The 16271-nt window shown below is 34.1% G+C and overlaps 1 protein-coding gene across 3 annotated transcripts in view; it reads left to right on the top strand.

Annotated features, from left to right (window-relative positions):
- LOC123674631 (lachesin-like) overlaps positions 1-16271 on the top strand; it is a 115341-nt gene that overhangs the window by 60286 nt on the left and 38784 nt on the right. For all 3 annotated transcript variants that reach the window (XM_045609569.1, XM_045609568.1, XM_045609567.1), the window contains exon 6: positions 14017-14145. In XM_045609569.1, the coding sequence (XP_045465525.1) occupies positions 14017-14145 (129 nt within the window). The remainder of the gene's footprint in view (positions 1-14016; positions 14146-16271) is intronic.

Raw genomic sequence — 16271 nt, 5'->3', positions numbered from 1 at the left:
GTGCCCTATAGTTCAACGGAATTATTAAATTTACAAACTTACCACGTGTATATCTATCTCAACAAAATTGCAAATGAGACTACAAACTAACTAAACGTGGTTGCTCTGGAGACGATTCACAGAACAAGCCATTACCTAAAGTAGTCATAGATTTATTCATTGTTATTCTTTTTGAAATACTTATACAAATGGACATTTACAATTGAATAAACAATTTCAGAAATTTTAAATTTATCAATTGGTTGATACTGACTCTCTAATCAATAAATGATCACATCAAATTATAAAAGTTTAATGAGTCTTCTTGATGAAGGATATTTAATATAAATCAAATAATTTGACAACTTTGTGTCTAATCCTTCACAATAATATATCTGTATGATATATTCAGTTTATTTTTGTCTTGGAATATATTCCAATTCTAAAAATGACAAATTTAATAATCAACCAAAAGAAAAATTCAAAATGACTAAAACTGTACAAATTGAGCAAACGGTTAATAAATTGAACAACTAAATTAACATAAAGACAGACGTACGTTTCGGAATTTTTGTATTTAATAATACAATTTTTCCTCATCAGTGCCCTATAGTTCAACGGAATTATTAAATTTACAAACTTACCACGTGTATATCTATCTCAACAACACAAAAACAAGACAAAAATAAACTGAATATATCATACAGATATATTATTGTGAAGGATTAGACACAAAGTTGTCAAATTATTTGATTTATATTAAATATCCTTCATCAAGAAGACTCATTAAACTTTTATAATTTGATGTGATCATTTATTGATTAGAGAGTCAGTATCAACCAATTGATAAATTTAAAATTTCTGAAATTGTTTATTCAATTGTAAATGTCCATTTGTATAAGTATTTCAAAAAGAATAACAATGAATAAATCTATGACTACTTTAGGTAATGGCTTGTTCTGTGAATCGTCTCCAGAGCAACCACGTTTAGTTAGTTTGTAGTCTCATTTGCAATTTTGTTGAGATAGATATACACGTGGTAAGTTTGTAAATTTAATAATTCCGTTGAACTATAGGGCACTGATGAGGAAAAATTGTATTATTAAATACAAAAATTCCGAAACGTACGTCTGTCTTTATGTTAATTTAGTTGTTCAATTTATTAACCGTTTGCTCAATTTGTACAGTTTTAGTCATTTTGAATTTTTCTTTTGGTTGATTATTAAATTTGTCATTTTTAGAATTGGAATATATTCCAAGACAAAAATAAACTGAATATATCATACAGATATATTATTGTGAAGGATTAGACACAAAGTTGTCAAATTATTTGATTTATATTAAATATCCTTCATCAAGAAGACTCATTAAACTTTTATAATTTGATGTGATCATTTATTGATTAGAGAGTCAGTATCAACCAATTGATAAATTTAAAATTTCTGAAATTGTTTATTCAATTGTAAATGTCCATTTGTATAAGTATTTCAAAAAGAATAACAATGAATAAATCTATGACTACTTTAGGTAATGGCTTGTTCTGTGAATCGTCTCCAGAGCAACCACGTTTAGTTAGTTTGTAGTCTCATTTGCAATTTTGTTGAGATAGATATACACGTGGTAAGTTTGTAAATTTAATAATTCCGTTGAACTATAGGGCACTGATGAGGAAAAATTGTATTATTAAATACAAAAATTCCGAAACGTACGTCTGTCTTTATGTTAATTTAGTTGTTCAATTTATTAACCGTTTGCTCAATTTGTACAGTTTTAGTCATTTTGAATTTTTCTTTTGGTTGATTATTAAATTTGTCATTTTTAGAATTGGAATATATTCCAAGACAAAAATAAACTGAATATATCATACAGATATATTATTGTGAAGGATTAGACACAAAGTTGTCAAATTATTTGATTTATATTAAATATCCTTCATCAAGAAGACTCATTAAACTTTTATAATTTGATGTGATCATTTATTGATTAGAGAGTCAGTATCAACCAATTGATAAATTTAAAATTTCTGAAATTGTTTATTCAATTGTAAATGTCCATTTGTATAAGTATTTCAAAAAGAATAACAATGAATAAATCTATGACTACTTTAGGTAATGGCTTGTTCTGTGAATCGTCTCCAGAGCAACCACGTTTAGTTAGTTTGTAGTCTCATTTGCAATTTTGTTGAGATAGATATACACGTGGTAAGTTTGTAAATTTAATAATTCCGTTGAACTATAGGGCACTGATGAGGAAAAATTGTATTATTAAATACAAAAATTCCGAAACGTACGTCTGTCTTTATGTTAATTTAGTTGTTCAATTTATTAACCGTTTGCTCAATTTGTACAGTTTTAGTCATTTTGAATTTTTCTTTTGGTTGATTATTAAATTTGTCATTTTTAGAATTGGAATATATTCCAAGACAAAAATAAACTGAATATATCATACAGATATATTATTGTGAAGGATTAGACACAAAGTTGTCAAATTATTTGATTTATATTAAATATCCTTCATCAAGAAGACTCATTAAACTTTTATAATTTGATGTGATCATTTATTGATTAGAGAGTCAGTATCAACCAATTGATAAATTTAAAATTTCTGAAATTGTTTATTCAATTGTAAATGTCCATTTGTATAAGTATTTCAAAAAGAATAACAATGAATAAATCTATGACTACTTTAGGTAATGGCTTGTTCTGTGAATCGTCTCCAGAGCAACCACGTTTAGTTAGTTTGTAGTCTCATTTGCAATTTTGTTGAGATAGATATACACGTGGTAAGTTTGTAAATTTAATAATTCCGTTGAACTATAGGGCACTGATGAGAAAAATTGTATTATTAAATACAAAAATTCCGAAACGTACGTCTGTCTTTATGTTAATTTAGTTGTTCAATTTATTAACCGTTTGCTCAATTTGTACAGTTTTAGTCATTTTGAATTTTTCTTTTGGTTGATTATTAAATTTGTCATTTTTAGAATTGGAATATATTCCAAGACAAAAATAAACTGAATATATCATACAGATATATTATTGTGAAGGATTAGACACAAAGTTGTCAAATTATTTGATTTTACAGTAATTATTTTTTCATTTTATGCATTAGTTCTCGAAATATTCATGCGTTAGTTAGTTAGGAAGGAAGCCACAGTCATGGTTGTTTTGATGCTCAAAATGTCGATTTTTCACAAAACACTACAAGTGCCATGAAAACACCACTTTATTTTCGAATACTTAGTTAAGAATATTTCGAGAACTAATGCAGAAAATGAAAAAACAATTACTGTGCTGAAATCAGTATAAAAATACCTTTCAAATCAGGTATCACTCACCCCATCTTCCCTATTCAAAATTTGGGGGTGAGGGTTGTAGTAGCAAGGGTTGAAGCGCTATGCATCCGTAACCTACATCTTAAGTTGTCCCCCTCGAAACAGAAATCGACCTGTCCGAGCATTTCTATCGAAAAACTTTATTTCGTCTGTTTCGTTTTCAAATGGCCACTCTGTATAGTCTCCAAAGGTGTAATTGAAGCATGAATGACAAGCTTTCAAAAGTTCTTGTATTCACGTTATTGCTCTTCACATTTTTTTCCAATGATAGAAATTATATATTATGAAAAAACAATTCCAATTGCTATTATTGATCTAAACACTATACATATTTACAAAGAATGATTTGCTATTCAAAAACTAGGAAATCCATCAGAAAGTTGTATTCAGTTTCTGTTCGTTTTCATCAAACAACAAACATTTATTCTGCTATCGGTCCCTCCTAACCGGAAATTAATTTATTGGTCCTTGGAGGCTCTCTCGTTGTTGGAGATATTCTCCAATTATGACAGAGCAACAAATTCATCCGTTTCAATAAGTTTCATCAGATTCTGCGGCATGAGCTTGTATTTGCATGGTTTTGTGAACTAACCGAAATTCTGAACGAGCTCTGTTATAACTTTGTTCATCTGTAAATTGAATCTGGTTGTTAAGTGGATATTATCAGAATGAATGAAATCTGTGCAAATATTTATCACATTTTCTAAGAACGAAGAAGTCTCCAACAATGTAGTATTGAGTTAGAAATGAATTCACTCCACAAAATAAAACTGATTAGACAACTCATGTTCTGATGAACCAATAGAATTCGTAAATGTCCCATAGTTACGGCGTATTGATAAGTGAATATACTACTGGACGACGTGGTATAATCGTTTTGGTGTTTCGCCTCCTGCCATATTGTGATCATTTCCATAGTAACATTCTTGGACGTTCGCCAAGAAATAAAAGTCAAGCTCAGTGGAATGACATTGAATTATCAAAATGCAGTGCTTTGGTTATAGTTATTGAAACTATTCGTTATATAATCGTATCGAATACCACTCGAGCATAGACATTATATTTCAATTATACGAACCTTTTCACTCGACGTAGTTCGCGAAACACCACTCGAGCTGCGCTCTCGTGATGTTTCGCGAACTACGTCTCGTGAATCGTTGTATAATCGAATATTGTCTATGCTCTTGTAATATTATTACTGATTATACAACGATTCACGAGACGTAGTTCGCGAAACATCACGAGAGCGCAGCTCGAGTGGTGTTTCGCGAACTACGTCGAGTGAAAAGGTTCGTATAATTGAAATATATTGTCTATGCTCTTGTAATATTATTACTGATTATACAACTCATGTTATGATGAACCAATAGAATCCGTAAATTTCCCATAGTTACGTCTTATTGATAAGTGAATATATACATGACGATGTGGTATAATTGATTAGGTGTTTCGCCTCCTGCCATATTGTGATCATTTCCATAGTAACATTATTGGACGTTCACCAAAAAAATTAAATTCAAGCTCAGTGAAATGTCATTGAAAATGTAGCGCTTTGGTTCTGGTTATTGAAATATATCGTCATACGATCGTAACGAATACAAACTCGAGCATAGACAATATATTTCGATTATACGAACCTCTTCACTCGACGTATTTCGCGAAACTCCACTCGAGCTGCACACTCGTGAACTACGTCTCGTGACTCGGTGTATAATCGAATATTGCCTATGCTCTTGTAATATTACAATTGAATATCAATGCCAGTTTGTTTAGCTAACTGATGACATGGAAATGTTGAATATGAATTTTAAATTCCAAGCTCATGTAATAGAGGTTCTTCCATTAAATATAAGCAAACGTGCGAAATTATATGAAATTCGACTTTTATTTCAGAACATGCAGTATCTAATTCATATTTGGGACGTATTGGTGAAGTCTCAGAACTAATGAAATACATATTATTGGATGTTCTCATTATTATTCTTTGTTTTTCACTACTGAGTCATTATAATTTCAATTACTTTTGAAAAATTCAAAGAATACTGAAAATTTCGAAAATGTATCGCAGAAGAATTTCCAAATTATTCATTTGAATTATTCGAAAATACTTAAGTGGTTAGAAGGAATGACATAAGTCGGTGTTGTTCCTCTGAGTGACTGCAGAAGTAGGTTGTGGCAAGGAAACGAGAATAACCAGGATCACCCTTTATAGAGAAATGTGACAAATCGTAAATGAGAGCCTATTATGAATATTTTAAGCCCTAATCAGAATATGAATACCTTCATTCCAGGAAAATAATTGTACGTACACCTGAATAATTACCCATATATGCTCTATTATGAGGTATGTTCACAAACAAATTTCACCAAATCGTTTTCCGCTCTGAATGCCTAAATAATATGCATTTCATTGAAATAATATCACCTTGTTATATACAACGATAGCGAAATGAAATTAACTTTGTCATTTTGTTTTGAATAATGGAATTCCATTTTATTTATGACCCATACAGATGTAACGTAAACAAAAATCATATGCGTAAGTATTGATTCTTCTTTTTCTATAGGTATAAAGTACACGTGATCACAGTTCACCGGTATATTGAATTTCTATAAGTTTATTTCACCGTATGACATCCTTACACATTCTCTCATCAAGTTAGTACTTCTATGATAGAACAGAACTTTCAAAAGTCTTGTTTTTCAGGAACAGTCCCCTAGGTTTTGAAACTGTATATAGGAATATCAGTAAATATCAATTTATTCAAATTAACTCTCAATATCAATGTCTAAATAAACACGAGTAGAGTTGAATCGATAAAAATTAATTAGGAAAAAATTGAGATAGTGAAGCATATCAAAACGATGATGAGATATTATACGAATAATAATGAGAAGGATACCAAAATAAGTGGTCGTTATTCCAAAAAATTTTTTTTATCATTTTTGCCCTTTCTTCTATGGAATACACCATTTAATTTTCACTACAAAATTACAAGAGCTTTAATACACTTGTAACGTCCTGAAAAATTCACGATATACTGAGGTAAAAGCATGGTCCGTCTACATTTTCGGTCAATAAATCAATACTTTTTTTGGACGTAACTACTAAATATCTTCGAAATGTGTCGGAAACGAATAATATTTTACCTTGCCTCTTTCACTATTCACTATTTCATTATCGATTGATATTTTGAGGCGAAATTTAAGGATCGGGTAGTACTTGATACTATCTTCAAAATTAGTAATCATTCCTATTCGAAAGGGGTCAAAAGGTTGTGCTAATCCCCGTCAGGGGGTTGAAGTTACGGGGATTGAGAAAGTGGAAAAGTTGTTCTCCCTCGAATAAGAAATTGATAGGTCCAAGCGATTTTCTATATTTTCATTTTCAAGTCGAAAAATCGAGGTGTAATGTTTCTGTAGGACCACCCTGTAAATTAAACTCACAAATAAGCAGAATAGATAGATAGATAGAATAGAATATGAAATCAGACAAATGCGAGAGGAATTTCCACAAAACTTTTCCATTCATATCATACCATAATTTCGTAGAACCGTTCACAGTACGTCTCATAATTCCAAAAATGTTTGGAATTGATAGTTAATACCCCAGAATCCCTAGTACCTAAATAACTCGTATCATACACTAGAAAATGATCGCTCGCGCAACATAATCTCCTCTGTCTCACGAAGATTAAAATCGAAATTATGCTGGGAATTTCACGAGTTGCAAGATTACAACTACTTTGAGAGAGGAGATTAGCAAGTTTTAAATTTTATTGGAATGCCAGCCCTCCTGCGTTTTCTTACTCTAATGGGAAAAGTAGAACGACAACCCTTGGGATTCTGTTGAATAAAGGCAAGTAAGGGAAGGAACGCAATAATAGAATTGTGCCCTGAATGGAATGCATTCCGAACAAACTAAACCCTCGAGATATTCCATCATTAAACTGAAGATGTCTACCCGTTTCCGATGGAGTGAATGACAATTAACCTAATGTTCTTGAGCTATTTCTCAGTTCCTAACAGAGGCAGTGGAAAGATATCGGATATCTGTGCTGCTGAGTGGTGTTTTGATTGCGGCATGTTTCATCTGGATTGAGATAAATTGGAGACAACATTTATCAATGATTCATCATCTTTGACGTATGACTCCATCTTTTTTGAGAAAATTCTGCATGATTGATTCTGCAGCACTTCCTATACTTCATTAGTTCCTCAAACATAGGAGAGTGAGCAGAGGTGATAAGAGCGAAATTAGGACAAGCAATTTTCTGCTTGCTATATCTGCTTTATTTCAATTGAATAATTAAGCTTCATGCAAGAAGATGATAAAATCTTAATACTCAATTTTACGAAGTAGAGAACTATAAAATATTAGCTGATGAATATTATTCATTCATTTCAATAATGAATTCACAAAAGAAGGCTCCTTCCAAAATAATCAGAACAAATCTCACAAATTATCAATCCATACAGCGCTTTTGCATATAAAATTGCATCTGTAATGCAAAATCAAAAACAAATTGTTCATTTTTTAACCATTTTTATATCGCAAACCACAATTGAGAACACTTAGGTCAATAGATGGTATGCCTATCAGAGACAGGGAGAAAAACTACTCATTACGAAGAACTTACAAATTTGAGGATAGAGTGAGGTATAGAAGAAAAGAAGTTTATGGGACGAATATATGGAAAGAGTGGTATGTAGAGTAGAGCACGGTAAATCACCAGATAGAAGTCCTTTAGGAACATCACCAAAAATATAGAAAGATAGCTGACAGTCCACTTCCCAGGAAAATGGTAGTTAATCAGACCAGTTCAGGTCTCAAGAAAGAAAAATAATATACCCATCGATAATAAAATGCAGTTACTAACACTACTAAATTCATTTCTGATATACTGCCTGCTTAATTTGTAAGCTAATTTTAATAGGAATCTGTACAAAGATGCAAATCATTTCCACATCGGTGCGGTGGGTTCTCATACCTGTGAATATTTGGCTTAGAGAGTAACCCTCTATTCTCCCAATCTTATGTTTGCAAAGTCTAAGAACTCCCGTAGTGTGAATCTTCGTCCGGGAAACTGAATTGGTCATATGGGGATATTGCATCATTTAGAAACACATCTCTTGGCAAAACCCTCGGATGTGATTTCAACTAAATTTGATTTCGAAGTACACCTTGAAACGGTCATTGATGACAGTCCTACTGCAATGAACTTCGTTAATTGCTCGAACAAAATCTCTTTCATGTGGTATACAGATGGATCAAAATCAGAAGGAGGCTCCGGCATTGGGGTATATTAAACGAGAATCTCTGAAACCTGGAAAGTGAGCCCTCTATCTTGCATACCAAGACCCTAGCTGTATATACTTGAACCTCGAAGGGGTGCGTATTTACATCACTACGAACAACCAAGTCACGCTGAGATCCTTGGAATGTCATAGCCAGGAGTCTCTACTAACATAGGAGTGTCGTGATACCATGAAGCAACTGGCCAGAGGGAATGAAGCAACTCTACCAACCAGAGCATTGTGATATTGAAGGAAATGAAAAAGCCGATGAACTTGCAAAAATGGCATCAAGTTTGATCCTGAGCCCTTCTGTGGGCTTGGGAAATACTAATATAACAACAATGCGAATGAAACAATAGACAAACTCTCTGGAAAAATACTTCAGGCAAATAACGAGCTGAACTTTGGGTAATGGTGGGACTGCTGACAGGACACTTTTGGTGCAAATACTTTTTGTAGAGAAAGTAGGGAGATACAGCCGAACACATAGTGTGCAAATGTCCAGGGCTGACGGGCCTAAGAACCACTCACTTGTGAAAGTCAGTTCTGGATACTCACGAAGTAATAGCCAAGGCTCCAAAGGATGTCATCGGTTCCGTTAACCTTATTAACGTCCTCCTTGAGTAGGGTTGAGAACAAAGGATCAATTTGGTAGAAGTTCCTGGAAGGCTAACAAAGCCGCAAAAACCGTGATTCGATGAATTATAAAAACAATACGGTCCAAGAATGTGATACCTGGACCAGGAAACAATTTTATGGTTATCGGTTTAAAACCATTCAATCATGAGTTAACAATAAATATTGCTTTGTCTTAGATTGCACTGGGACCAAACTCAAGGAGACTATAACGTTTTTTTCATACTCACTAGGTATATTGTATAATATCGTTTCAGTTGTAATATGATCTATTCTCTGTTTGGAACTAAATCTGAGTATTCAGTTCAGTGTTTCTGTAACGCTTGTCGCCCTGCCAAGTTATCATTATTTCATTCGTAATTAATTTCAGCTCAGTGAACACCGACTGAATCAATTACAAAATAATGAGTTTAAAGTCCCCAATCATTGGCTGTTCCTTCGTTCGAATTGTATTTGAATTAACAAAGACGCGAATGAAAGAACTGAAATGAAAGGGAATTGTTAAAAAAACCACAACAGGAGTTCCACTTGAGAGGCATTTGTCCAGGTCCTTTCCCCTCGAACCGATTTTATCATTGTACCTTTTGCTTTCTTCACAAACCCGGCTGATTGAATTCTCCGACGATAAGTCCTGAAAAATCCCCAGTTATCAAGGAGGGTTAACGTAACCCACAAGTGAAATGGGATATCGAATTTATTTCCAGTTTGGGTGGCCCGGAAAAATAAAGGGGAACAGGAACTTTCCTTCCGGTAAATCGAAATTTACAATATGCTTACCGCACGCGATGTAGGCATCTTTGTGTAATTCGACGTCTAAAGCGATTTCGAATATGGTTAGATCTGCGAGCTGCGAGTCTCGTGTTCTTACAATCCGGAGGAGTCTGACGTTCGATATATCTCGGGAAACCTGAACGTTTTTCGATTGTTCGTTTCGGTTTTTGTTTTGACGTTACGGTCTGTCTCCTCGACGTTAGTTCGGGATCAGTCATCCAGAATGGAGCGCAGCATCGAGAAACAATAATCCAGGTATGCGGTTCTTTCCAATACGCTGATCGTAAAGTTGTTGGAGTTGCACTTGCATCGAACTATACGCTGATTTTTCAACGGTTGTCGTGCTCTTTTTTAGTTCAGGTTTTGAGCTGATAATGGGAACAAACGAGTTGGTTGGTCTGCCTGATGATGAATTTTGATTATGTCCGTCCATTCCAATCCAGTTGAATATTGAATTCTATTGATAAAGATTTTTCGATTTTGGAAGCGAAGAATGGCATTCGAATTTATAACTTCCCTTTTTTCAACGCCGAACAATATTTCTGGTCCAATTGTAATCCCACTCTGTTTTATGATCACCAACCAAGATCTTCCTCTTCCTATCCGGTACGGACGTTGACGTCATCATTGCTTTTTTAATCGATCCAAAAAGCGATGTGCGATGTGGTTTTTCAACCATGAAATTCGCTTTTGGGCCGAACCGCGTTTACCTCTCTGCAGAATCCTCAGTAGTAGTCCGTTCAGTACCTTCTTGAGTTTCGTATTTTTAGCTGTAGTAAAAAGAAATCCATTATTTTTCCGATAGGCTTCAGTTATCGGTATCTAGCTTTGTATAAGTCCAATCGGTTTTCAGTAGATGACATTCGGTGTGATTTCGTACTACAAAAACTTTCCTGACAGTCTTGTGATTAGTTGACCCAGTTAAGTTTGAGCGCGCGTCAATGATGGAACTAGCAAAGAAAAAATACGCTCCATTTAACAGATTGCAGAAATGAAATTGTGGCGGCTGAAAATGAGAATATTCTTCATGGCCCTCATATTGTAATAGACAATCTCGCGAAATTTTGGTTTCCTCTATTCGATAATTAAGATGTCAAAGATGCACCACACACTGAAAGGCCAATCATCGAAAATGTCGATATGGAAATTTTTGATTCCTTCCATCATGTTAGCACTGTTTCCATTGCCCAATATCTAAAGAACCCACAAAACATCGTTTTGAACCATTGGTATAAGGCAGGTCTCAGGAAAAAGCTATGTCGTATGGGAACCATATTAGTTACCGTAAAAAAACCTCATGGAATGAACTTCCATCTACGAATTGTTTTTTTGAGACGGTTGATGACTGGTGATGGAAAGAGGATCACTTACGACAACGTCAAGCGAAAACGGTCGGGGACGAAACGCGGTGAGCCGGCGGAAACGGTCGCCAAGGTAGGATTAACGGCCAAGAAGATTTTGCTGAGTATTTGGTGGGATTGGCAGGAGATTATCAACTATGAGCTACTCCCATACGGCACAACTGTCAACTCGGAATTTTTCTGTCAACAATTGAACATTGGAATTCTGAAGCAAACTATCGCCCAAAAGCGGACAGCTTTGGCAAATAGGAGGGGAATTGTGTTCCATCAGGCCACACACCTCGATAGTGACTCCCCAGAAGCTCCGGGAGCTTGGTTAGGAGGTTCATATGAATTCATTTTATAGTCCGGACCAAGTGTTTACCATCTGTTCCTGTCCATGGAGACCAATTTTGATAGTGAAAAATTCGCTTCAACAGAGGCTTGTGAAAACTGACAGGCTCAATTTTTTGCCAGTAGGGACAAGGACCTAAAAATATAACCTTCAAAATCAAAAAAATTATCGACGAAGTTCATGAACACAAAGAGGACTTCTTTAGAAACTGTTTTCACCATAAGTACAGTATCAGAAATCCAAATAAATTCATTATTCCTTTCATAAAAGGACAACAATACAAGTGAATATAAATCACTTAGCCGTATATACAAGTTGCTCCATTATAAACTGGACAAACTTATATGTATAGTCGGGTAGATGACACCTGGAGAATCATTTTTACCTTATGACATTTATACGAAATGACGGAAAACCTGAAACGATCGAGATTTTTTGCTATGAGAAAAATTTTTCATAAATCGAACAAAAATTTCTTTACTGTTTTATATCATTCTGGATACATTGAATTTGAAGGTAAAAGGTGAAATCTTCTAAAACAATGGAAAATAAAGTTATTTGTGCTATGATGCATATGTGTTGTTCATTCGTTGCTAATAATACACTATATTAGATAAAGAAAAGGAAGGAGAAGAATCAAGTCATATCATTCAGTATTTTTGATGCTTTGGAGATATTCATTGCATTTTTCTATTTTCATGCCAACATTGCAAGAAATAAAAATTGAATATTACACAATTCTGCATTTATATCTCACCATCATTTGTTAAATTTCTTTTTCCGACAGAAAATAGATTGAATTCATGTACAAGAGAACTACGATTTTATAAGCAGAAAACTCTAGGAAACAACGTAACATACGAATTGAATATCAAGTATCCTGAACGAGAGTCATATATTAAAACTACCAACTCGGGCCATGACTGCCAATACTAAAAGTATTGCGGGAAGAACCATCGCTTGGATAGCAGAAAAGTGGAGGAATCTAATTTCCAACGCCAATTCGGATAAACCACCACGGATCCGGATACGTGATTCGATTTGATTAGTTTCCCTCTTCGCGCTGTTGAAACAATAAACTTTTTCTGTATGCATCATCATATTTGATTTTCACATTAACCAGCCTTTATTAATACCAGAGCAAAACCTCGGTGAATCTCTTCCGTTTGCTGGATTCCCTCTTTCAATATGCTTTTGTTTACGAAATCCTGGCCCGTCCATATAATCCTTCCTCTTTGGATATCGGTAATATATTCGTTATGCTTAAGCAACACAACAATGAATTGGTGTATTTTTTCCTAGCGAGATTTTTCAGATCTCGACGTGGTTAAACCGTTGAAGCTTTAAGATTCATTTTCTAGGTTATATTATTTGTTTTAAGGAGCATTTATAGAATTTGAATTTATACTTCGGCTGATTTTGTTGGCATTTGGCAAGCTTACTTATCTGTGATAACCTGAATGACCTTCTAATGTAAAAATTAAATAGTAGTATGATCAAGATGAGATTTTTTGTCGTATGATCGATTTTTGGAAATATATTTTCGTGTATTGTGTATTCATTAGATATTGAATACTCCCAGATATACAAGAGGAAAGCAATTCTATACTTTTTTCTTTGAAAATTCCAATTCCTTTTTTTTTCTAGAAGTTTTGAGGTAGTTTTCCACAGTTCGATAAGAGGTGATTTAAAATATATCCAGAATTTCTGTAAACAATATGCGGATTAAATTGTGCAACCTGGCAGTTTCGAATTAAATTCATATTCATCATCGGAGACTGAAGAAACTTCAAATGATACAAATGACTATTACGCTGCCCAAAAGTAGTGGCCAGCGATGAACAATACTCAATCATTAATGTATAACTGGTTTTTTACAATGAAGCTTCGAATTTCGGTAAAAACGGCGGAAGCAAAGTTGTACGTCTATGAATTAAATACCAATGAATGAAATACCCTCAGTCGAATACTTTCCATATTTAGGTATTATTGTGGAATTGTTCGAAAAATACCATCAGAAAGTAAAATGAAGATAAACTGACCTTGGAAGATGGATTATATTAATACAATAATTCTCAAACAAAAAGCGGAATCCATTTTCTTATCCGGTTGGGCTGAATTAGACATAAAACGGGCAAAATTCGGCTATTTCTGGGCCGGCCAGGTCTTAAAAGCTGGCAAAAAAGGAAAGATTTATCGACCAGAATATCGCCACTTTGAATACACCCAAACCCTTCATCCCCAGATGGAACTTCTATTACCCTTATTGGAATGACTATCAACCCTATTTTTTATGCTTTCAGTGGACACATACAGCGGATCCGTTTTGAATCTGGTGCACATCGATCGCTACCAAATGGGTTCCTATCTTTGTATTGCCAGCAATGATGTGCCGCCAGCAGTCAGCAAGAGGGTCACCCTTTTTGTGAACTGTGAGTATCACTTCGATTCGACCTTTTTATTGATAAATATCAATACGGAAATTTACGGACTATTGAATTTCCCAGGATTATTGATCTACTGATTTCCCAGAATTGAAAATCAATCAATTATAAATTAAATGAAATACATGAATTCTCACAAATATTTTAATTTTAATGACAATTGTTTCCCAAAACAGTGTATTCAGGTTATATTTTCACGGATACCAAAAAGACCTAGTGAACCAACTTATACAGGGTGTTTCCAAATTAGACGTGAATCTTGAAAGACGTGTTAGTATGACTCATTGTCTGTCGTGTGAGCCATATTTAGTGATAACCAAAATTAAACAGTTTACGAGATATTTGAGTTCTTCCTCTTTTTTTAAAGATCTCTCACCTGACTTCATTTTTCTTCAATTTTTTCCACGTTGACCAAATATGATTAAAATTTTGGATTATTTTAGTGGTTAGAAGATGCGAAGCAGTGAGAGGATTGAGAGTAAATTTCAGGCGGAAAATAACAACTGGAGAAGTAAGAAAGAGTACACCTGCTTAAACAAGGAATTTCAAACATAATTTATGAATATATTTTCTCCTGAAATTTTGAGTCGCAATGAAAAATACTCAATTCAACACTTTAATTCTTTGCTTCTTCCCCATTCAAAATTTGATGCAACAAAACAAGTGCTTGCATTCTAACGAGAACTCTTTAAGGAAATTTTGCTGATACGCGGAAAGCCACATGGTGGTAATCCCTCTTAACCGGACAATATCTTTCAGAACTACTAATAATTGAAAACTTCTTTTGATAGATAATTTAAAACTTTACAGAAAGAACAAATAAAGGACAGGATCGAACACTGTTATTATCCGTCCAAAGCATAATTTTCCATTTGGACCTTTAAAGGTGCACAGTGCTAAGTAAAACCAATAATATGGATAATCATCTGATATAAGTATGGGTTTCCTCATTGCATTGTGCAATATGATAAAGTATCTATCATATTGCAAAAAAAAATTATGTCATATCAAGGATTCGATAGGAAAAAAAAATATTTGCTTCACTTTGAAATTGGATATTTTTGTTCAGTAACTGTTCAACTCTAAAGGTGCGCATATTTTTTGCGCGAATATTCTATTATGTTTGTTTCTTGGGTGAAACTGTCTGCTGCTATCACAGAAGTATCGTGCGAAGCCTTCAAAAGAGACAGGCTTCGTGTTGTTACCACCGTCACAGAGTTTTAAATTGGAAAATTCAAATTTGAATTTTAGCAATCGAATCATTATAACATTTTCAAAATTAATTCATTTTTTCAAAAAACTCTGCTGACTCCATTACGTCATTTATAATTTTTTAGGAAACATTAATATACATAAAAGATATATGTTTTAATCTATACCTTGAATAATTGTACAATACCTGTACACAAACTGATTGTGCCCCATATATCAGTGCACCCTTAATTAACTTAATGTGATAGATTGCACCTTGAAGAAAGTTTTCGACATCCCAAAAAAATAAAGGTCTCAAAGAAATCGTATGTTGGCGCATTCGCCATTTTATCAAAATAATAATAATAATATAATAATAATGTAGGCTTGGTTAATCGATCGTCTAGAGGTACGATTCGATTACCTGGCCTTTCGTCTTTTTCTCCGTGACTTTGTTGGATTTGTAATAATCAAACTCTTTTCAATTATTTACATCTATTTAGAAAGCCACACTTATACAGTACAAACTCAGTATTGAGAAGATCCTAATTACCTCGTAATTACAAGTTTCTCACTACGGTACTGAATTTCGTCTTTAACTCGTTTGTTGATTACTCGAAACGTCTTCGTTTATCACGTCTTCGTCTTACTCCAAGTTTTCGGTCGTCTCGTCTCTAACTCGTCTTAATTTAGACCGCGAACCGTCTTTTCGTCTTGCGTCTTAAGTTGACCGACCGAACTTGACTCGTCTTCGGCTTAAGTTGAACTGTACCCGTCTTCGGCTTAATTTGAACTGTCTCTCTGCCGATTGGAATCGAGAAATTGGATCGAGACAGGGTAAGTACCCTGTCTCGAATATCGACCTTCCTTCTTTCGGCTTGACCACATCCTTAAGGAAAGTAGCATCCCCTAGTCCAATAAGA

The sequence above is a fragment of the Harmonia axyridis genome, chromosome 3, assembly GCF_914767665.1.
Source record: "Harmonia axyridis chromosome 3, icHarAxyr1.1, whole genome shotgun sequence".
In the NCBI taxonomy this organism is placed as follows: Eukaryota; Metazoa; Arthropoda; class Insecta; order Coleoptera; family Coccinellidae; genus Harmonia; species Harmonia axyridis.
Note: the sequence above shows the minus strand (reverse complement) of the source record. Positions and strands in the feature narration are given on the sequence as shown.